The 23,330-nt window shown below is 38.8% G+C and overlaps 1 protein-coding gene across 6 annotated transcripts in view; it reads right to left on the bottom strand.

Annotated features, from left to right (window-relative positions):
- Nucleotides 1–14,833: 14,833 nt before the first annotated feature.
- USP9X (ubiquitin specific peptidase 9 X-linked) overlaps nucleotides 14,834–23,330 on the bottom strand; it is a 168,523-nt gene continuing 160,026 nt past the window's right edge. For 4 of the 6 annotated variants that reach the window (XM_058535664.1, XM_058535663.1, XM_058535662.1 and 1 more), the window contains exons 42-45: nucleotides 20,302–20,458; nucleotides 19,659–19,919; nucleotides 19,217–19,312; nucleotides 14,834–17,565 (exon numbers count right to left, since the gene is read on the bottom strand). In XM_058535664.1, coding sequence (XP_058391647.1) covers nucleotides 17,428–17,565; nucleotides 19,217–19,312; nucleotides 19,659–19,919; nucleotides 20,302–20,458 — 652 coding nt within the window. In that variant the 3' untranslated portion in view covers nucleotides 14,834–17,427. The remainder of the gene's footprint in view (nucleotides 17,566–19,216; nucleotides 19,313–19,658; nucleotides 19,920–20,301; nucleotides 20,459–23,330) is intronic. The other 2 variants (XM_058535666.1, XM_058535667.1) reach the window with 1 other exon arrangement.

Genomic DNA, 23,330 nt, shown 5'->3' with positions numbered 1-23,330 from the left:
GAGTATGAGGTATGGGGACCAGCCCAGTGTTTAGAAACCCCCTCCTGAATCCCTTCCCCAGGGCCCCTGGGAGCTTCCTATCTGGTTATCTTGTTTCCTTCTTCAATTATTCTTCCTAGTTTGCTTTTTTAAAACATCTTTATTGAGGAAAAATTGACAAATATAATTGCATATACTTAGAGTGTGCAACGTGATGATCTGATATACATGTATATTGTGGAATGATTACCAGAATCAAGATAATTAACACATCCATCCCCTCACACAGTTAACATAGTTAACTCTTTTTTTTTTTTTTTTTTTTTTGATGTGGTGAGAATGCTTAAGATCTACTCGCTGCAACTTTCAATTACACAATACCATATTGATACCGGCTCAAGACAAGGTTGACATAAGGGAAGCCATCTTGTAGAAAGGAAACCCTATTGTAACTTTGAATGATCTCTGACAAACTAACCCAGCTAGATATGCAACCTCCAGGAGATCTAACTGCTCTGTAGATTTTACCACCTCTGCTTGTGCATGTACCTCCCAGCTGTGGTAAGATGATAACTTTGGTCTTTTGAGTTCCTTAGGAATGTGATGACCCCCGAACAGAGAGTCTATGCTGATAGCCATCATCAATGAAAACTGAAAGATCTGGTGTGGTGACTCTCAGTCTGTAACACCAGAAGGTCAACATTCCTAACACCCTCCCCTGTAAGCCACCAGCCTATATAACTGCTATAAGAATTTGTGCCCCTTAAGGTGGTTCTTTCAGACATTCGTCGGCCATCTTCCCCCTCGCTAGCAAGCTGTAATAAACTGCCCTTTCTTTTCCACCATCTTGCCTCTGGACAATTGGCTTTTGTCTCATGGCGAGCAGATCATGCCCTTTGTGTGGTAACAGTGTTATTAACTATATCACCATGCTGTCCATTAGATCCTCAGAACTTATTCTTCTTGTGATTGAAAATTTGTACCCTTTGACCTACATCCCCCCCGCCCCCCCAGTTTTTTTCCTCTATTTTGTATGTGGGTCACCACCACAGCATGGCTGACGAGTGGTGTAGGTCCACACCTGGGATCCGAACCCTTGAACCCCAGGTGGCCGAAGTGGAGCATGCTGAACTTAACCACTATGCCATGGGTCCCCCCACCATTTTCTTCATTAGGCATTCGTGGGGTCTTCGGTTAATTAGAAATCATGCTGCTCAAATCAGAACCTCTTGTAGCTTCCAGAAATCTCTATATTAGTGGTGAGCAACCTTTATTTTCCCCTACAAGAGCCAATTTAGGGGAAAAAATGATGTTTATGGGCTGTATTTATTTTCATTCCAAATGAAAACAGCTTTGAGTCCCGTGGGGGGAAAATGTATTTTCTTCCAGGGCAGAATGCCTGTGCAATCAAGTAGATTTATGCTAATGAGCAAACGGGGCTGCTTTCCCGTTACTAAAATGTTAATATCTGGCATAGTTGAGAACTAGTCACATAGAGCCAGCTTTCTAATTTTTTACCCTAAAATTAATTTAAAGCCTAAAGGTATAGATCAATAGAGAGGCACAAAACCATTTATTACCAGTGATCGGCTTCCTTTCTCCTCCTTTGATCAATCAGTTAGACTTGTTTTGATCCAACACAGGAAACCAACTTATTAAGAATTCTGCTTGTGGTTACTACATTGCAAACTGCACATTTCAGCTGGAACGCTGATGGTTTCTAAGGTGCAGCTATAAAGGCTGGTGCTCAAAACAGTTGCTGCCCACGGGGAGCAAAGGCTTCCTAAGAGGTCCTTAAGGAAGCCCAGAGAGAATCTACTGGAATCGCTCTTTTTAAAAACAATTACAAAAATAAGTGCTTATGTGTTATCAGGCAGATTTTACATACAGAGCATAACCCAAATTATTGTGTGGTTAAAACGTCTATTTACTACATTAGTCAAGTCGGCTTTAGCTGACCAAAGCTATGATATGAAGAATTGGATCCGTTTGATGCTGAGGAGCCCGAGTTTGCCCTCTGGAGTGCTGCTGCCTGGGTTGGAATCCCTGAGAAAAAAGCACCGTTCACTAATCCAGTTCCTGCTATGTTCTCGCTCCTGGAGCAGAGGGACTTACAACAGGGCCAGTGGAGGGTAAGGAACTTAGCAAGATGTCAAATATGGTAAGTGTTACTAATGATACGGCAGAGGAGGAACAGATGTAGGATACAGAAAACCTGGAGGTATCACATGGTCAAGGCTGAGACGCTTCAAAATTCATTTCCTTATGCTTGCAGTTTCAAGCAAGAATGTTCTTGACCATATCAAGACGAAATTGAATTGTCTGCCAGACTTTAATTCTCAAGTGGGTTTTCATTGTTAAGAAGTGATGTTGCAACTCCTGAAAATGGAGCTTTCTCTGGAACCTGCAGCATTGCAGATCTCAACACATCGGGGGCCATGAAAGCTACGGAAGTTGCACTTCTCCTATTTTCTGCGTTTCCAGTTTTATGCAATTTCATTAGATGTTCTGCTTTGGTAGTAAATTTAGCAGAAGAAAAAAGATCACATATTTCAAAATACAACACATTAGATTTTATTCACCAATATCATCTCTTAATGATACTCTAATCTTTGCAGCTCAATTTTTTTTTTTAAGAGGGTCTATTTTTTTGTGTGTGTGAGGAAGAGCAGCCCTGAGCTAACATCCGTGCTAATCCTCCCCTTTTTGCTGAGGAAGACCAGCTCTGAGCTAACATCTATTGCCAATCCTCCTCTTTTTTTCCCCCAAAGCCCCAGTAGATAGTTGTATGTCATAGTTGCACATCCTTCTAGTTGCTGTATGTGGGACTCGGCCTCAGCATGGCTGGAGAAGCGGTGTGTTGGTGTGCATCCGGGATCCAAACCCGGGCTGCCAGTAGCGGAGCACGCGCACTTAACTGCTAAGCCACGGGGCTGGCCCTGCAGCTCAATTTTTTTATTGAAATATATTTGACATATAACTGTGTAAATTTAAAGCTCAATTTTTCCTCTGTTTTCTGAAAGATAGCGTAAGCTGTTTCTGGACAAAAAACATCTTCAATATTTTCTCCTCTGGGTATGTGGCAGTTATCTTGTGGAGGTAGAATTGATTAACAAATAGCAGCCACAGAGCTGTGAAATGCCAATGATCTCCTCAAAGAAATAAAACCATATGTATACATACATATATATATATATATATATTTTTTTTTTTTTTTTGGTGAGGGAGATTGGCCCTGAGCTAACATCTGTGCCAATCTTTCCTCTCTTTTGTATGTGGGACGCCACCACAGCATGGCTTGATGAGTGGTGTAGGTCCGTGCCTGGGATCTGAACCCGAGAACCTGGGCTGCCGAAGTGGAGCACGTGAACTTAACCACTACGCCACCAGGCCAGCCCCTAAAACCATATATTTTTGTCCCCAATGCTGCAAGTGAAACCTTTCATGATTAAATGCTGGCAGCTTGCACAGTCAAAGGCAGGACACAAGAGGTCCAGCGGCCAGTGCCGTTCATAAGCCATGGAGTGCATTTGAAATGCTACCGCCTGTTTGTTTGATTTATTTGACCAATAGTTTAATACAAAGAAAGCAATTTCTCGTTTTTCTCTCTCCATGCTGAGCAACCCCAGAAGAGTCTTTTAAGCTTTGAGCTGAAATTTCTTGACACAGAAGATGAGGCTATTTTACCTACCTTATAGGGTGATAAGGATTAGGGCTGTCCTACTGCTGGCTGAGAACTAAATAATCCAATCTTCTCATGTCATCCTATTCTATAGAAAAGACAAAATAAATATAATACTATCTCGTGATCTCATTCAGCAAATCAATAGGAAAAAATCTCCATTGGAGTTTCCCAAAGCAAACAAAAAGTAAAGGTAACACCATTGGTCATCTGTGAAAATCATTTCCCAAGCATGACCAAGAACCACTTGGCGGCCAGCCCTGTGGCCTAGTGCTTAAGTTCAGCACACTTTGCTTCAGCGGCCCAGGTTCAGTTCCTGGGTGCAGACCTACACCACTCATTGGTGGCCATGCTGTAGTGGCAACCCACACACAAAATAGAGGAAGATTGGCACAGATGTTAGCTCAGGGCGAATCTTCCTCAAGCCAAAAAAAAAAAAAAAAACCACTTGGTGAACTAGTTAGGCTGTTGTTCCAGAAGATTCTTATTACTAATTTCAGCAACAAAGCCAAATTTAAACATAAAAACATAACCCCAAAGTTGTGACATCTCCACATTTTCTTTGCTTTTCTTCAAAAAGGAGAGGTGCCCCAGCAATACCAGAGCAGAGCGCACCGCATTTGTTGCTCTAAAGCAAATCACGTGTTACCAAAACATCTTGGATAAAAATAAATTAAGTTGTGATTCTTTCTGAGATAGAAATTGCTTTTGGCTGCTCCCCCAACCATGCTTTTTGCAAAACCCTGGGCTTTGTATTTGCTTTTTATTGAAGCAGGTTTATAAACACCAGAGGCGAAACGCACCAACTCGAACAGATGGTTTGAAGTGCTATTTCATTTGTCATTATTTGTTTGGGGAATGTTGCAAAGTTGGGCTGCTGGGATTGCAGGCTTAAAGCTAGAGGAATTATCTTGGGCAGAATCAAAGCCCCCTAGTAGCAAAGCTAGGGCTCAGTACTTTCCTTTTTAAAAGGAAAATTCGACAGACACAGAAACCATCCTCTTCTTGCTCATGAGACTAACCACAGGTGAGAAAAATTGGATGACTAGAAATCTTGTTTCCACTAATGGTGGAAGGCAGTCATGTTATATGCCACGTCTGTGGAGGAGAACACCACTTCTAATCCAGAACCCCATTACCACTTCTGCAGAAACACTATCAATTCCTTTGGACCTCAACACCTTTCCCTAGAAAATACCACGCTAAGGTCGTTTTGCTCACACAATACATTATCGATGTTCCTGAATTTACCAAATCTTTTTCTTTTTTCTTGGAATTCTTTAAGATCTTCCTCGTCCTTCTCTGGAGAAACACTACTTCCAGTTTTCCCTGTGAAATTCCCAGCCTAGGGTTGCTGCGGCATCCTGAATTGGCCATCTGTCAGCTAAGGTTGGGCACCATTACAAATTGTGCCTGAGGGCTACACACTGAATCACGACTATGGTGACTTCTGGAGCAGGGGAAGGCAATGAGACTGAGGACGGGGGAAACAGGGACTTTATTGTACTAACTGATTTCTTTTATTATTTATTTATTTTTGGTGAGGAAGATTAGCCCTGAGCTAACATCTGTTGCCAATCCTCCTCTTTTTGCTGAGGAAGATTGCCCCTGGGCTAACATCCGTGCCCATCTTCCTCTACTTTATACGTGGGATGCCACTATAGCATGGCTTGATGAGCCGTGCGTAGGTCCGGACCTGGGATCCAAACACGCAAACCCCGGGCCGCCAAAGCAGAGCATGTGAACTTAACCGCTGTGCCACCCGGCCAGCCCCTGATTTCATTTTTTTTTTTTTTGGTAGGACTCCTTTTTTATTTATTTTTCCCCCAAAGCCCCAGTAGATAGTTGTATGTCATAGCTGCACATCCTTCTAGTTGCTGTATGTGGGATGCGGCCTCAGCATGGCCGGAGAAGCAGTGCGTTGGTGCGCGCCTGGGATCGGAACCCGGGCCGCCAGCAGCGGAGCACACGCACCTAACCACTAAGCCACGGGGCCGGCCCCCCCTGATTCTTTTAATGAAAATAATGCTTGAAGCACATATGCCAGTTCCAGGTAATAGGTACATGGGTGATATATTTGTCTATATACTTCTCTATATTTTTAAAGTTTGGTAAACCCCTTCCCCATTTTTTAAGAATAGCAGTGCACTATGGAAATGATTTTCAAACCTGACTGTAGTTACATGGGGAACTTAAAAAATGTCACAGATTCCTGGCCACACTACACCTATACTCAGTTTCCAGGAGTGGGACCCAGGAATTGGTTTTTAAAAAAGCTGCCCAGATGTTCCTCATTCAGCCATTCCAGAGACAGCCCTCGGACCAGCTTTGAAGCACCGCTGCCTTGCAAAAGTCATTCTATGTGTACTTACAATTCACCCTATACAATGCCCCAAACCGTATTAACTCACATACTTAAAAAAAACAACAACCCAGCAGTGTATGCCCAGTGGAGATTCAATCCTTCTAATGCAGCATAAATCATTACTCGAACAAGAACACAAAAAGTTCTCTTTTAAGTCTCTATGTGAAAACTGGGTCAAAATTCATTTGACGACACATAGACTAGGCTCCTCATGCCAGTTTTAAAACTAAGGTTTTAAACTTTAATAGCTTAGATTACAAAAAATCTGTAAATGGCATTTCAATATAAATGGAATTTCCTTCTCAATCTGGAGCTTTAATTCTGCCAGCCTTAGGGCAGGTCAACTTGACAATAGCATCTTTTCATGGTAGGATTAGATATTATAGAATTATACATAGACTTTCTTCTTCTTTTTTTTTTTTTCTGTGAGGAAGATCAGCCCTGAGCTAATATTCATGCTAATCCTCCTCTTTTTTTTTGCTGAGGAAGACCGGCTCTGAGCTAACATCTATTGCCAATCCTCCTCTTTTTTTTTTCCCCAAAGCCCCAGTAGATAGTTGTATGTCATAGTTGCACATCCTTCTAGTTGCTGTATGTGGGACGCGGCCTCAGCATGGCCGGAGAAGTGGTGCGTCGGTGCGCGCCCGGGATCCGAACCTGGGCCGCCAGCAGCGGAGCGCGCGCGCTTAACCGCTAAGACACAGGGCCGGCCCAGATTTTCTTCTGATTGTCCTTATTTTTAGCTTTAACTTTGTTTCTTCTCTCACGTCCACTCAAAATGATTTTTTATGTTTTGAAGGTAATGAGTTTAAGCCCACCATACGCGTACCTGCATTTACATGCACACACACTCACTCCTTGGAACTGATGAGTCCCAAGCTGCGCACTTGAAGTCCTTCACTCAGTTCTTGCTTATTTAATATTATTTTTTGCCATTACCCCCATCCTCCATCAAATGGTGAGCAGCAAAACAAGGAAGTGAAATTAAATAGTCCTCTTTGCTACTTGACAGCAGCTTGGTACCAGGTAGCTAAAAAATAAAAACCAAGAAAATTTGATGACCGTCTATGGCTTCCTATCAAGCATATTTTATGGCTTGCTTCCATCATGACAGCTAAGACTGGGCTGTATTTTTCTTTTTCCTTTAAAATTTAAGATCGATCCTGTAACAGGTTAGAAGAACTTCCAGGTTAAAAGGGGCTCTTCAGGCCCAACTCTCAGGACCATATTCAGAATGAGTGCGCCGGTGAGGCTGGCCCGCTTGAGGTTGGGCAGGTTCTTGACCCAACTCAGCAGAAATCATCAGGTATTCCTGGGACACCTGTCACAAGTCCAACAGTGAGTGTCATACACACATTTCAGTAAAGAGCCAAAATTGAGAAGATTCCCTTCGTCTGAATGTAAAATTCTATCCTATGATTTGTTTACGGCTTCATTGATACGGAAAGGCTTATTACAAGAGCAGAGCCGGAGACCTAGCGATCTGCTGGTACTTGTGCCAAGTGTCCCTGCTCTTTTTGTCTGGCTCCAGGCCTTTCTTTTTCTTTATTGTGAAATTTTGGTTGTACATTATCGTTTGTCAGTCACCATATAAACGCCTCCCTCCACCCTTTGTGCCCACCCCCAACCCCCCTAGCCCCTGGTAACCACCAAACAGTTCTCTCTGTCCATGTGTTGGTTTATCTTCCACATATGAGTGAAATCATGCACTATTTGTCTTTCTCTTTCTGGTTTATTTCCCTTAACATAATACTCTCCAGGTCCATCCATGTTGTTGCAAATGGGACGATTTTGTCTTTTTTTTATGTCTGAGTAGTATTCCATGGTATGTATATACCACATCTTCTTGATCCAATTATCAGTCGAGGGACACTTAGGTTGCTTCCACTTCTTGGCTATAGTGAATAATGCTGCAACGAACATAGGGGTGCATAAGCCTCTTTGGATTGTTGATTTCAGGTTTGTTGGGTAGATACCCAGTAGTGGGATAGCTGGATCATAAAGTATTTATATTTTTAATTTTTTGAGGAATCTCCATCCTGTTTTCCATAGAGGCTGCACCAGTTTGCATTCCCACCAGCAGTGGATTAGGGTTCCCGTTTCTCTACATCCTCTCCAACATTTGTTGTTTTTGTCTTGGTGATTATAGCCATTCTAACGGGTGTAAGATGATATCTTAGTGTGGTTTTGATTTGCATTTCCCTGATTAGTGATGTTGAGCATCTTTTCATGTGTCTATTGGCCATATGTATATCTTCTTTGGAGAAGTGTCTGTTCATTTCCTCTGCCCATTTTTTGATAGGGTTGTTTGTTGTTTGGTTGTTCAGTTCTGTGCATTCTTTATATATTATGGAGATTAATCCCTTGTCGGATATATGGTTTGCAAATATTTTTTCCCAGCTGGTAGGTTGCTTATTCATTTTAATCCTGGTTTCATTTGTCCAGGCCTTTCTTAAGGGCACTGCAGTCCTTGCTGGTTTCTTAACTTTATAACATTAGAAAAAGGAAAGCAAGTTCAAGTCTACAGGAGCATTGGAACAGCAAAGAATTCAATCATTTTCAATGCAAATTAATTCAAACAAATACAAAGAGAAGTGCTAAAGTTGGACAAAATAATATTTGTTAAATGCGTATATGTTCAAAATCTGAGTAAGATATTAAAGAAAAAAGTAAATACAAGACAAAGAAACCACTTTGGGTTGTATCAACCTATCCAGGTAACCAGGCTAATGTAAGATTTTATTTACAGGCAATCTTCAATTTATCAATTTTCAATTTTAATTCTAAGCTGAGAGATTTTCTCGGTTCCCTTTCTGTAAACATGAAAGTTGCATCGACCGTCTGTCTGTAAAGGAAGTTGGCTTTTCTTGTAAGAAGACACAAGTACATCTGAAAAACCCCAGCAAGGACATGCCTGATGCTAGCATTTCTCCAGACCGAATGCAAATGACTTTACACAGGTTTAATGAATGTGCACCTGGGGACCAGAGACCAGAGCTTTCCAGAGACCAAGTTGGGACCCAAGTCCCCATATTCAAATCAAGAGAGCAACTGAGACAGAATACAATTTAAGGCATTGTCAAAAGACTGAGTTTGAGAGAGAAGTGCACTTCACACGTAGAACTTGTGCATCAGCTCTGATAACCACCCTCCCCTCCTTTCTTTACGTTATTTCTTCAGCGCCCGTAACATGTTTGCAATATTATTATTCCTGAGACTGTTACAGCAGAATTAACTCCCGATGAAAACTCATTTTAATAAAGACCAGAGTGAAATGCAAATGAGAAAAATTCCTGCCCTGAGGCTACCAATGTGTAGTTTAAATTGAGTCCATTTCAGAAAGCTTTATAAGGAGGTGGATCTTTAATCAAAATTACCATGGTAGGGTTTAATACGAACAAACAAGTCTTTTATTTTTTAATGGGAGAAAACCTTCATAGTTGAGATCAAACCTAAGAACGATACACAACGGAAGACTGCTTTCTTAGTTGGAGGCATTGCTATGTGACTGGGCAAGAACGCAGAGCTCACAGGCTCGCCTCTTCTTTGGTGTTGTACTGAAGTCACCACTGGGGCCTGTGACATTCACACTTTAAAGCTGCCGAGGAAACTGCATGGCTTGGTGCTGGGTCAGGGTACATCCTGCTGTCACTTGAAAATATGAGTTGCCATTTTCTTTTCTCCATGGACTTGTGTTTTTCGAAGAGCATGTTAGCACTTTTTCTTCTCATTCCAAGTAGGGGCTACAAGAAACCCCTCATCCGAGCTACCAGAAACGTGTCAGTATAACTTTTCAATGCACTGATTTTCAAATCGGAGCTAAGAAAAAGTAAAAGGCATATGTCAGTTTTCAAAGTTGTAACCTCACATGAAATTCATAACAAAAGCTGTTCCTCTGCGGGAGCTCACACTAAACGCATGGCCGAGAACTACTGCAGTTGATGCACGGACAGCATCATTTAAAAGACGGGATAATCTATTATTTCAGGCAGCTGTACTTCCTCTTTTAATCTAGACACAAAATGTAGCACCACATTTCAGATTTAATATATACATCCGTAAACAAATTCAGAACACAAAAAAACTTTAATCGGCTTTTTTTTCCTTATTCACTAGCCAAGTTTAGAAGGCCGAGGTTTATTGTTTTTTTTTTTGGTGAGAATGATCAGCCCTGAGCTAACATCTGCCAATCTTCCTCCTTTTGCTGAGGAAGACCGGCCCTGGGCTAACATCCTATGCCTATCTTCCTCCACTTTATATGGGACGCCGCCATAGCATGGCTTAGCCAAGCGGCACATCAGTGCGCGCCTGGGATCCGAACCAGCAAACCCCAGGCCGCTGCAGCAGAGCACGCGCACTTAACTGCTTGCGCCACCGGGACGGCCCCTGGAAGGCCAAGTTTTAACAACTGCTTTTAAACCAACCTACCATCAGACTTGGGGATTTCTTAGGAGATTCAGGTATGACATAATTTATGTCTTCCTTTGGTTCTAGCTTTATATTTTCAGTTCTTTCTTGACTTCAAAAAAGCATTTAAATATAAGCATTCTAGAGTCAAACCAGCTTCCCTATGATATAACTACTCTTCTTACATTTCAGCCTCAAACTGATTTTGTGATGACTATTGCCCATCATACTTCGGCATAGCGGAATAGCAATTAAAAACAAATGTGAATTGCATATGATAAATTATTACCGCTCAAAAGCACCTGAAAATATAAGTGCTGCTCCTGGTGACTTGGCACGGTGCTTTTCTAGACACAAGAACACGAGAGGGACATCCTGTAGCCATTTCTATTTTATCACGAGTCGTAAGGGTTTTTCAACACCACATTCTCCTCCATCTGCACTCCTTCCAAAACAGTACGTTGGATTCTTTTCCCTCTAAGAATGGAGTATCTGCTAACCTCAGTGTAAGAAGCCTATTTCAAGCGTGTAATGCCGTGTCATCGAGAAGTGCTCAACAATAACTCAACATCCAGTTTATCTCACACTTAGGTTACTAGCGACAATTACTAAACCAAGCTCCAGTGGCTATTAGAAAGACAAATCTGTTCAAATTTTACTGCAAATTTGCATTTTTCATTTCTGCTTTTTAATGAAAAATCCCAGCCTTGGGGCAATAGAGAAGACTACAATTTAAGAGCTTGGTATTTAAAACTTAGTAGCTTTAGCTTTTAAATCTCTTGAGTACATTCATGGTCTTAGACTTGGAGTAAGCCAGACTTCCTAAGGAAGATGTTGAACATAGCCTTTTGGGAACCTGCATAAGGTCCGTTCTGCTAAGAAAGCATTTATACTAAATGCATAAGAAGGCGTTCTGAAAGTAGATGGCTGAAAGAACTAATTACTAGTACTAGCGATTAATATTTTCAATAAAGGAAGGTACTCACCAAAGCCAAGCAGTCACACATCTTGATTTCTGATTTTAAACACACAGCCTGTAAAAGCTGTTTGTTTCCCTATTCACCCAACAGAACACACTAATTGACATGAAGAACTGTATCAGGGAGGCATCCTAAACCTATAGGGACCTTAGGAAAATGGATTATGAAGGGCTTTTCCTCAACACACACTGAGCCCTAAGTGTTGACCTATTTCCTTGGCACTCTGCAAATGCTTCCTCTTGCGAACAGCCTGGGGGCAGGCGGTATTTATGCAGGTCCGAAGGGAGATTCTGAACCCTCGGGATGCAAATGCTTCCTTCTCTGGTGCCACCTAAAACACCAGATGTAAGACCCCAAATTATCTTTACTTCTGAATTCTGAAGGTGTACTCAGTGCTTTAACGGGTGGGGCAGAATTAGATGAGAACTTGACAGAATGGCAGGTGATTCACAGCAGCACTGTGAGACTACTTTTCTAATCCTCATGCAAGTGAATCCCTCCTAAAGGACTCACGGAAAAACTTTCCAGTGCAAAGCATCTATTTTGGATATTTTTACATCTATACAATCGAAAATAGACAATGAACACAATTCTTATTATCTTGCAAGGTGGCCCCTACTAAGGATACCTTTGGAGAGGGAGGGTAGTGGTGGGAAGGGCAAGGAAGCCAGTTGCTATACTTGTTCTCTGACAGGCAGTGCTCTGACGGGCCCAAAATGAGGCCAGGGCAGCTGGAGAATACTGGTGGAGCGAGCAAGTCTGCTTGGTGTCTTAACTATAACGTACGTGAAAAGATAACTGGAGGCCACGACACAGAACTCTCTCAAGAGGGCCGTTTATATATGGCACTCCAATAATAGGTAGGCGACTCCTTAGAGGTTCAGTTCCATGAAGCTTTTTCTTTGTAAACTTGTAAAGTGGCCAGCTTTGTTACTAATTACACATAAAAATACGGTTTCTGTATTCCACTAGGTTAATGGAAAAACAAGCAATGTGAGAAAAACCCGCTACAATGAAAAACTCTCTTTTCAGATATAAAAAAGAAAGTATTTGCCATGACATGGATTACTACCAAATGGGATTTCCCCACATTTTAATACCCCTGAAAGTCAGTGATTTTGCTTACTGGTGCACCTTATAATACATGTATACATGTATAAGGTGCACCTTATAATACATGTATAAATACAAATAATCTTTGACTTGATGAAATGCAGTATATTCTAATATTGATGGAGCACAATGAGGTGACGCCTCGTTTTCAGACAGCTAAAAGCATTCCCATTCTACTCTCGAGTTCCGTACATCTTAATAGAATGCCTTTAAAATAATCAACTGATTTTTATATGCGTCTAACATTTGTTTTATGGAGGCAAGTTTCTTAGTATGGTTTAAAAACATTTCCCTTGAGATTCTACATCCCCAAAGTTATTAAATAAAACCTTTTATGTAACCCCAACTTCAAACTTGGAGGTATACAGATGAATAAAAATTTAACTGTCAATTTTTAACCTACCTAAATTTTTACCTACCTAAATTATCAGATTACAATGAAGCAGTTCAAAATACTGGTAGCTATGTAAATTGTTAGGTGTATTCATGTAGCTAATACTTGAAAATCAAATTCAAACGGTGCAATCCAACTGGAGTGTTCCGAACCGCGGAACACTAGTTTGTTAAGTATTAGTCTTCTGTTTTTAAAAGTACATAGAATTTCATGAAAATCTGGGATGTGCGTCTTCAGCAGCAGTCCTTGAAGTAACTCGAACTTAGGGGAGGACCAACAGGTTTCTACATAAGTCGTACTTCTTTGGAACATAGCAACAAAGAATTACTTTTCAAATACTAAAAAGCAGAGCAGATGGAATCGGCTAGAGAATTAACTGAATCTCCACTTCTATAACTCCCCTCAAAAGGTGTGACCTGCTTTATTTCTGATTATGTAAATGAACTTTGAAATACCAAAGTGTCTGCCGAATCTTGGTTTTAGAATGAACGGTTAGGCCAGCAACTGGAATCACAGCTCAACTTTGGAACTGCTCAGATGTGAAGATACTCTGGATAGAAGGCCGGATTCCTGTACTTATAAACATTTCCCTTTTTAAGTTCCCTTCAAATCTATTACACCTCTAATTTACCTTCTGTTTAGAAATCTTATTTTAATAAATAAAAGGGAAAATCGAAATTTAATTTATAAAGTTTTATTTTTGTATGTGCTAAATCTTAGGAACTGTGGACAATCTTCAGTCAGTCTGTTGGCTTGTAAAAGGCTGAGAAGTGTGTGATCTGGGTGGTGAAATTTCCTTTAGGGAATCTGGATTTCAAAATAAAATTTCACTCATTTGCAAGTTTAAAACATGGCGCACCTTTCCCCCTTTTTTCTTACACCTATAAATTTGGGGGAAAAATGCTACATTTCTGCGAACGTAAAATAATCATTATAAATACAATCGGCAGAAAGTTCTTAATACATTTAGCACTCCTGTAGTGATTTATCACACTCAAAACCTTATTTTCAAACACTAAACACTCACGTAGGTGCAGGGCCAATTTTGGTTGAGCCCTACCATGAAACCAGTACTGAATGGTTTTTTCTCAGTAACACAAAAACTGCAGGGAGGGGGGTGTTGTTTTACTTTCTCAGCAGTTATGTAGTACTTTCAAACTAGAGACCAAAATTGGGCACTTACAATGAAAAGGCAATTTGCTTGTCCAGTTATAATTCTAAGGCAGGATATATCCACCAAATTAACCACAAAATTCAGCAAAGAGTTCATGGGAGAACATAAGCTGTAAAAACACTAAGAAAAAACTGAAAGTAACTATTTTGGAGTGGTCATATGAATATTCAGACTGTTGCTTCCACTTACAAAGGTAATTCAAATAAAAAAAGGCTCTTCATCTTTTTAACCACTACTAGGATTAAGTACTTATCATTCACTAATAAAAGTTAATCATGAAAAAAATATAAAACATTTTAATAATTCTAAACTTGTATTCATAACAGCTGAAAGACACAAGGTTGGGAAATTATCATTGAAAGAAAAATTAACAGAAGACAAAAACCCCAAATGTGATTATGTTCTTATTTCTGCCTCTACAATGCTGAACATGAAAATTTGGTTGGTGGAGGGCTTAGAAACAGCAGCAATATGGTTTCTACCAAGTTGTGCACTGAAATACTTAGAGCCACAGGGCAAAGCCCTTGTTCACACAGATTAACAACAAAAATATCTTCAGTCTTTGTGTTAAGAGATTCTACTGTCTTCTACAAAGTAATCATGCCATTTAGAATCCTGGGGGTACTTCTCTGATAGGAAGACTAGCGATTCTGCAACAAACATTTAAAGTAGGAAATATATATATGGCTCAAGAAATCAGTTGAGGGAGAATTAAATAATCTTTAGGCACTTTGAAGACTTGAAGTTTAAAATGTGCCATTTATGTTCAAAAAAAGACCTCAAAATCACCACTATGTTGCTCTTACAATAACATGCATCTTAAAATTTCCGGTTATACATTAATGTTTCCTTACGAGTTAAATATAGAAAATAATTTTCACAAACAAACAAAAATAACTCTCTCCGTTCACTTTCCCTTGATCCTGGTCACAACACAGACCATGTTCCTCAAATGGAGGGGAAAATGATTCACAAGCCCTCACCTGGCACAAGGGGACTCATAAATTCAAAGCAACCAAGGCGGGATCTCCCTCCAAGGAGAAAAGTTCACAGCCTTTTAAAAATGGCAAGTTTTCCATATCTAGGAAGTCAGTCAAGTTTTTAAATTAAGTACATCACATACTTTTGTTAAGGAGCAGGAAATAGAAAAATCACCTCTCAGATGGTGAGATGATGTATTTTATGATAGCAACTTGTCCAAATAAAGTTAACCTTTTTTTGCTCCTTGTTAAGGATGCTTGAAATTGAGGAACTTTTAAATTAAAATTACCAACTGGAAAATTGCAGACTGTGTGTACAACTTCCGCTCAAACTTAAACTCATGTGAAATACACTTAAGGTAAAAACAGGATCTATCTGGTTCAAAATTTACTAATGTTACAGAAAACCTAGAAGCATAGATTGACTAGAGTACTGCAAATAAGATACCCAAAGCTTTATCTTAAATACCTGCCCCTTTTAATCACAAAATAATGCAATTCTCAATTTTGTTTCTGCTTTGTTCAGATCCAACTATAGCCTTATTGACAAAACATTTTCCTATTAACTGAATTGTAAAAAATACAACCAAGCTTGTGCTCATTAAATATACACGTATATAAAAAACATACAAAAAGTACAAGATTGATTATGTTAGGAAACTTTTACAGTGTTAACATCCTGTTTTCTCTAAATCTTTAGTCAAGGGCCAAGGTCAAATATTTCTGTGCACAGAAACTCAGTGTGACTGAACTCCTGAATTCAGTGTCATGCCTAGGCACGCTATGCACAGAATTCATTTTAATACGCAGTCCTTCAGGAAAAAGAAAAAAACAAAAGGACAAAAAAGTAACCAAAAAACCAAAAACACACCACAGGACAAAAAGTTCTTCTTAAATCAAATTCTATTTGTGAATTCAGCAAAATAATTTCTATAAAATAAAACAGCAAAATATTTAAATAGAATAGGGTGGACTGTATCTGTTTGCAGGGGGTATTTGGTTTTTAGACAGGTTCCAAAAAATTACACACATTCAAGTTACCAATTTTCTTTTAAATACAGTATTAACTGAGTTCCCTATCTTTAATTAAATGTTTATTCTGAAATTATGATACCTCAATGATATTAACTAACTAGTAGTTTCCTTTTTAATTAGACCCTGCTTCGAATGTTAAAATTTTTGGAATAATGGAAAAGGAGCTAGGACAATTCTTGCTTTCAAGTAAAATTGTGACTGAGCAGAAACTCAGCCAGACATCTTGGTGCAATGGTACTCCAAGTACTGTGGGATTCTGATGACTTCCACTTCACTGGTATCCAGCAGAAGGAAAGTTTTAGAAGATTCACCTAATAAGCTCTACCAAAGAAACACAACAAGCACACCAAATACAGTCTTCTATTATGCTTCAAGCATCCTGGCATAGCAAATTTTTGCATATTTGTTTTAAATCTTTTAAAATTCCCATTACTGATACTTAAGTTTCTTTATCCCACCCAGAGAGTGACCTGTCAAACATTAGATGTAAGTAACACATGTGTAACTGAAAACCGCCTGTTTATCACATTTCTCCCCTTGTTTTATATTTTATATTCTAGGTGTAAGAAGGAAAAGCTCTGAGCAATACAGCTGTCACACTGGGACAACTGCTGTCATTATGGTAATTTTTTTCCTCACTGGCTACACTAACCTGGTGTGAAGCCATGCTAAATGTTACAGCGTAACTATAGCTTCAAAGTGATTAACCTAATATCAGAATAAAAAGGCAATGAAAAAGATCTAGAAACAATGTTACATCACCAATTTTCCACATCAACCAAATAATTTAAAGGTTACCAGCCTTACATTGCTCATAGTAAAACTGACTCCAGTGGCAAAGAATTAACATGAAACTGTTGGTGTGGTTGACATGGATGGGCTCTGTTTTGTTGCTGTTGGTTTATTTTTTGTTTTGTAAAGGAGTTGATCCAACTGCCACGAGGCAGGCAACACTGGTTGCAGAGTGCAATGGGTATAACAAGAAAATTAACTTTTGTAGTTTTTGTAGATTTGTGAGTCTCATCAAGAAAAAAGTTTCTTGCTTAAGAATTAACAGTCAAACATTAATATACTATATACACCTTTGCCATTTACACATTAGCATCAGGCCATTTATTACAAAACACTATACACTTTCCACTGCAGGCGGGTTATATATTGACAGCAAATTTCTGCAGATAAGACAGTGAATAAACTCTCCACTCCATGTTGATTAGGAATAGTTTTTCTAGTTTTAAATATTAGCCAGACACAGAAAAAGGTTGGACTGTAAGGCCTGGGTGCACAGTCTTGATGGAACCAGTTAATTATGTGCATTTCACTGATCCTTTGTCTGAGGTGGGGATACTTCTTCACTGCCTTCATAATTTTCTTGTGCTCGTTGGCCAGTTCTCTGAGGGTTGTTCATGTGGTGTGCTGCTGGGCCTGTATATGGCTGTCCATGCACATGGTTATTCTGGGAGAGGAGAAGAGATCTGCATGTTAAAACTTTTCATGTATTAAACTTAATCACAGGCTGAAGTTTGTGGAAATGCAAACATTTCTTTTATTCTTGGGACTTACAAAGAATAAATATACTTGGGATAATGGTGGGGAAAAAAAAATAATTGGTTTCAAAAGAGAAAAGCTACCCTAAATGCAAACTCCAAAGCCCCAAATAAGAGCAGTGTAGGTCTGTATAAATCTTTGGCCAAAGTGATTTTTAGTGCCAAAAATTATTTAGACCCAAGTTTGACAAACAAGGGATCACAGCTCATGGTCAAAAATATTCACAAAAAAATGATATGTAAGCTAGAACACATCTATTCCAACTCTTCCAGGCACCTTGAAACTTCCATATGATAAATCTGATTGAGCATATGAAATCTGCATAAGCAATAACTAACACAGAATGATGTTAATGAAAACAAAATAATGTTGAAGAAGATAATGGATTAACCAGGCATGATTAATAATATATGAGCTTTCTCAGGGCTGAGGAAAGTAACATTTCCCCTTGAGGATTTGGTTCCATAACCTTTTATAATCCCTGAACCCGCACTTTTCTGTACATTCTCACCAGCCAAGCCAAGAAGATTTTGGGCTTTACTTTCTATAATTTGTATTATGAAAATAAATATGTTGAATATGCATTTTCTAACTACTCAGCATGCTTCAATTTCCACCCTGAAATATAAGAAAGAATACCTTAAATAATTATTTCTGAAAGTATGGCTCCAGACTAGCAGCAGCATCCCTTGGGAACTTGTTAGAAATGGAGAATTTCTGGTCCCATCCGAGAACTACTTAGTCAGAAACTCTGGGGTGGGACCCAGAACTCTGTGGTATAACAAACGCACCAGGGGATTTTGATGCTCAATCAAGTTTGAGTACCACCGCCTCAAAAGATCTGCATTAGATGTGCAACTATGACATACAACTATCTACTGGGGCTTTGGGGGAAAAAAAAGGAGGAGGATTGGCAACAGCTGTTAGCTCAGAGCCGGTCTTCCTCAGCAAAATGAGGAGGATTAGGAAGGATGTTAGCTCAGGGCTGATCTTCCTCACAAAAAAAAAAAAAGATCTGCATTAGTCACGTCTAGGTTTTAGAAAAAAAAGTCCTCATTTAGAAAATTTCTTCATGTAAATTTTATTTATTTAGTTATTGATCTTACAGGAAATTTTATAGAAATCTGTCAAATCCTTGATTTTTTTCAACAATTTTTGTCATTGAAGTCTTAGGCTAAGTAACCAAGAACTTCTTCCTTCATTGCCACATCTTAATGTCTACAGAATCCATTTGCAGATTTAGCCTAACAGAAAATGTTATCATAATCCTTTGTACTAAATAGTATCATTTTATGTTGACATGAATTATCACAGTTTTACTAACTTTAACTACTAGTACAAGAGGGGCACCTGTTTGACAAGGAAAACACCACAGGGGCAAGTTCAAACACACCACACTGTGATCCCACTCTAACCATTCCTCTTTTGATCATGCCCCCAAAGCTAGTTTAGATAATCCCTCTATTATTTTACAGTCACAACAAAAAACTTAGCCATCCTTTAAAGCAAGCATAAAAATTGGTTCTAAGGGATAAAAACACAAACCGATCCCTATTTACCTGTTGATACTGAGATCCAGGTGAATGGGGGTATAACGGGGCATCTTCAGGTGGAGGTGACTCATGCTCATCTGGGGCATCTTGGTCATCTGGTTCCTAATTTAAAATATTTAAAGATCAAGAATTATGTAGGCAAATTCAAGTTTATTTTTGTTTTTTTTTGTATTTGAAATAAATGTTTTAAAAAAATCTACAAAACTGACCCACTAACAACTTTCCTTTTACTGCAGATAAACAAATTAAAGCAACTGAAAAAAACCTAACTTGGGTTCTCTTAGAAATACTACATTTCAGGCAATTTCACAGAAATTTCTGTAAAAGAAGGCTCCCTCATTAACTTAAGGCCATATATAGTAAACATTAAAACAATCAAAACTTCAACATAATTTTTTTTTACATTATCTTTAATACATAAACACTGGCCTATAAAGTAAAGAATTACTTTGCTTTCTTCCATTTCTATCTGCTGCACACTGGTGGCTTTTTTTACCTCCTCTGGACAGAGTTCACAAGCTTTTGCAAGTGTCATCCTAGCACTATGTGATCTCTCCAAGAAATAACCATTTGATGTTTCATTGCTTTGCACCGGAGGAGACCAATTGTTGTAAGTGTATTGAGGATTGCCAGTGTATGGTCGTCTTTCAAGTTCATCTCCAAGCCATTCCACTGCCCAGGTCCACTTTCTTTTAAGATCTCCATTGCCCTTCAAAAGAAAATGAAACTATATATGTAAAAGGTTTCAGAATACTCTTCAAAGTTAACTTAAAACGACAACTCCAAATTCTCACGATTCTCTTCTTTTAAAACAGAATCCTTAATTATTAAGGTTTTTTTTTTGTTTTTTTCCCCTAAAGCCCCAGTAGATAGTTGTATGTCATAGCTGCACATCCTTCTAGTTGCTGTATGTGGGACGCGGCCTCAGCATGGCCGGAGAAACGGTGTGTCGGTGCGCGCCCAGGATCTGAATCTGGGCCACCAGCAGCAGAGCGCGCGCACTTAACCACTAAGCCACGGGGCTGGCCCAGAATCCTTAATTCTGATTCAGATTTCTACCAATTTATTTAAAAAAAAAAAAAAACCCTCACCTGTAGAATCTGGTAAGCAACAGGACAATTGCTAAAGAGAGCTACCATACATTTTATACATTGGTATGCTCTTTTTTGATAGTGATTCTTAGAGCGCTGGATTGTGTCAAATAGCCCATCTCGGTCATCTGGGATTCCTTTAAGTGCATTATGAATTCTGAAAGAGAACCAGATTATAAAATAAAAACTTCTAAAATCAAACAGCAGCTAACATTTATTGATTGCCTACTAAGAGCCACTCAATAAATGTCTTTGGTGTAGTCACGTAATCTAATGCTCGACGACAGATACTGTTATTAAACCCTTGAACAGATAAGAAAATGGGTACGGAGAGGTTAAATAGCTTGCCCAAGGTCATATAGCTGCCTAGCAGTCTGACTCAGGAGTCTGTGCTCTTACCAACTTATTACCAATCCAAAATGATTTTCCTATATATTTAATTCAAATACATTACCAGAAGTTAATTCAGGACACTAAGAGTAATACCAACTTTTAAAATTAAAGTTAACAACTGAGTTTATGGCCGTTGTACTTGAGAAGAATTTGCTTCAAGTCAGTTCCTTTTATAAAACTGCATTTCTGAAGGTAAGTTAGGATCCAGTGACTACGAAAAAGTAATATAATTTGAAAGTATACAATTTCTTGTTCTTGCCCCTCTAACAAATAATTTAAAAAATGACTGTAGGGGCAAAAATGTTTCTAGTTTCTTTTTTAAAAATATCACCTGACAGTAAACAAAATGTGGTACATACATACAGTGGAATATTATTCAGCCTTAAAAAGGAATGAAATGCTGACACATACTACAACATGGATGAGTCTTGAAGACGTTACGTTAAGTGAAATAAAACAGACACAAAAGGACAAACACTGTACGCTTCCACTTACACAAGTTACTTAGAACAGGCAAAATCAGAGAAAGAATAGTGGTTACACCAGGGGCTGAGGGGAGAGAGGAATGAGGAGTTATTGTTTAATGGGCATAGTTTCAATTTGGGATGACGGAAAAGTTCTGGGGATAAATAGTGGTAATGTTTGCACAACACTGTGAATGTACTAAAAGCCACTGAATTGTATACTTTAAAAATGGTTAAAATGGTGAATTTTATGTTAAGTGAATTTTACCTCAGTAAAGAAACATTACCTGTACAGTCAGTAATTTAACAAAAATATCTTATGTACACCACATATTTTACTTAATAGAATGTTCCAAATCAAAACGCAAGTACTTTTTTGCATTACACACATTCATAAAATCTTTTTTGTTTGGAAATTATTACTTCTGTAATTTTGCAAAGTTTAATTATCTCAGACCAAACAATCAACCATGTAGAGGCTTCTTGCTGTTTAATCTGAAACACTGCAGTCACTGTATATTGTTTTTACTTTCAGTTTTGTCAAGCGATAGTGGAGTGTACGCCATTATTTCCGCCATATCATGTTTTCTTCCCATTAGTATTAACTGGATTTGACTGCCGTTTTTTCAATATTATCTTTGCCTGCCTTGTTCCCCAATGCCTAGCAGTGCTGGGCACATGGCAGATGCTCCATAAATATATACATATATTTTTTGGGAGGAAGATCAGCCCTGAGCTAACATCCGTGCCTATCTTCCTCCACTTTATATGGGATGCCGCCACAGCATGGGCTGACAAGTGGTGCGTCGGTGCCCGCCGGGATCTGAACCAGGGCCGCCAGCAGCAGAGCGCGTGCACTTAACCACTACGCCACGGGGCTGGCCCCTCCATAAATATTTGAACACTGCTTATTCAATGAACTAAAAGCTCACTATGAGTAAATTATTTTGAAGCTTGGGCCAAAGGATTCATAACAACATAATAATCTTACTAATCGCATTACACAAATCAATTTCCCATATTTAATCCAGCATATGTGCCTTTACCATTATCACTTGCTCTAATGAAACAAGATAGCTAAGATGTGACTAATAGGTTTAAAGATATACATGCTTAAAATATTTTCTTGAAAAACTAGTAAAACATTCCATTAAAACCAACTCTTAAGAAAAGTTTCAAATCCTTTGATCATATTGAGAAAGCTGCTGGATAGTGCTCAAAATAAATGACTATAGTTTTGAACTACCAAATTTTGTGTCTCACGAAAATTGATTTCTGGTTTAATGCTATTTTTACAACATTAATTTGACTATTCAAAATCTATGATGGTAATTGTGGAGATAATTTGAAAATATTAATTCATTAATTCTGGCATTTGCAATCTCCACTAAGATTCAAGACTGTAATTTCTCTTTAAGCATTTTGTTGTTACAGAACTTGATTTGAAGTTTCTGTTTTAATTATTATATTGACAGATGGGAGGCAGTCTGTTATACAGATTTTAAATTGTTTCCCAAAAAAAACTATTATACTTTCGTTCACATGGGGAGGGAAGCTATAAAATCTGCCAGAGCTGTCAACTAATTCCATAGTTTATCATCATTTATATAACTCTTGGGATTAAAGATAATACATTAAGCTTTTACTGTAAAAAAACAAATAAGAGGAACTCTGGAAGAAGCCTGAGGGATAGTCTGGATAGTCTTAGTTCTTAAAAAAAAATTACACTCTAAACTTCTCATATACTAAAAAACTAACGATAATCGATGCTCATTATTCAGATTCCATATTTGCGAATTTGCCTACTTGCTAAACTTTATCTTTAATGGCAAAAATCAACACTCAAGGTGCTCGTGCGGTCATGTGAACAGTGGCAAAAAATGAGTTGCCCAGCATGCATGTTCTCAGCTGAAGTGGAACAAAGTGATACTCTGCTTGTTTCAGCTCATACTGTCAACAAGTGTCCTTTTTGCTATTTAGTGCCACGCTTTCCACAATTTTGTGCTTTTTGTTAAATTTCACTGTTTAAAATGAACCCCAAATGTGTACTGCTGAAGTGCTATCTAGTATTCCTAAGCCCAAGAAGGCTGTGATGTGCCCTGGAGAGAAAATAACATGTTAGATAACCTTCGTTCAGACACCGAGTTATCATGAGTTCAGTGTTAACGAGTC

This window comes from Diceros bicornis, chromosome X, assembly GCF_020826845.1.
Source record: "Diceros bicornis minor isolate mBicDic1 chromosome X, mDicBic1.mat.cur, whole genome shotgun sequence".
Classification (NCBI taxonomy): Eukaryota; Metazoa; Chordata; class Mammalia; order Perissodactyla; family Rhinocerotidae; genus Diceros; species Diceros bicornis.
The sequence above is the reverse complement of the archived record's forward strand: the minus strand, read 5'-3'. Positions and strand labels throughout refer to the sequence as shown.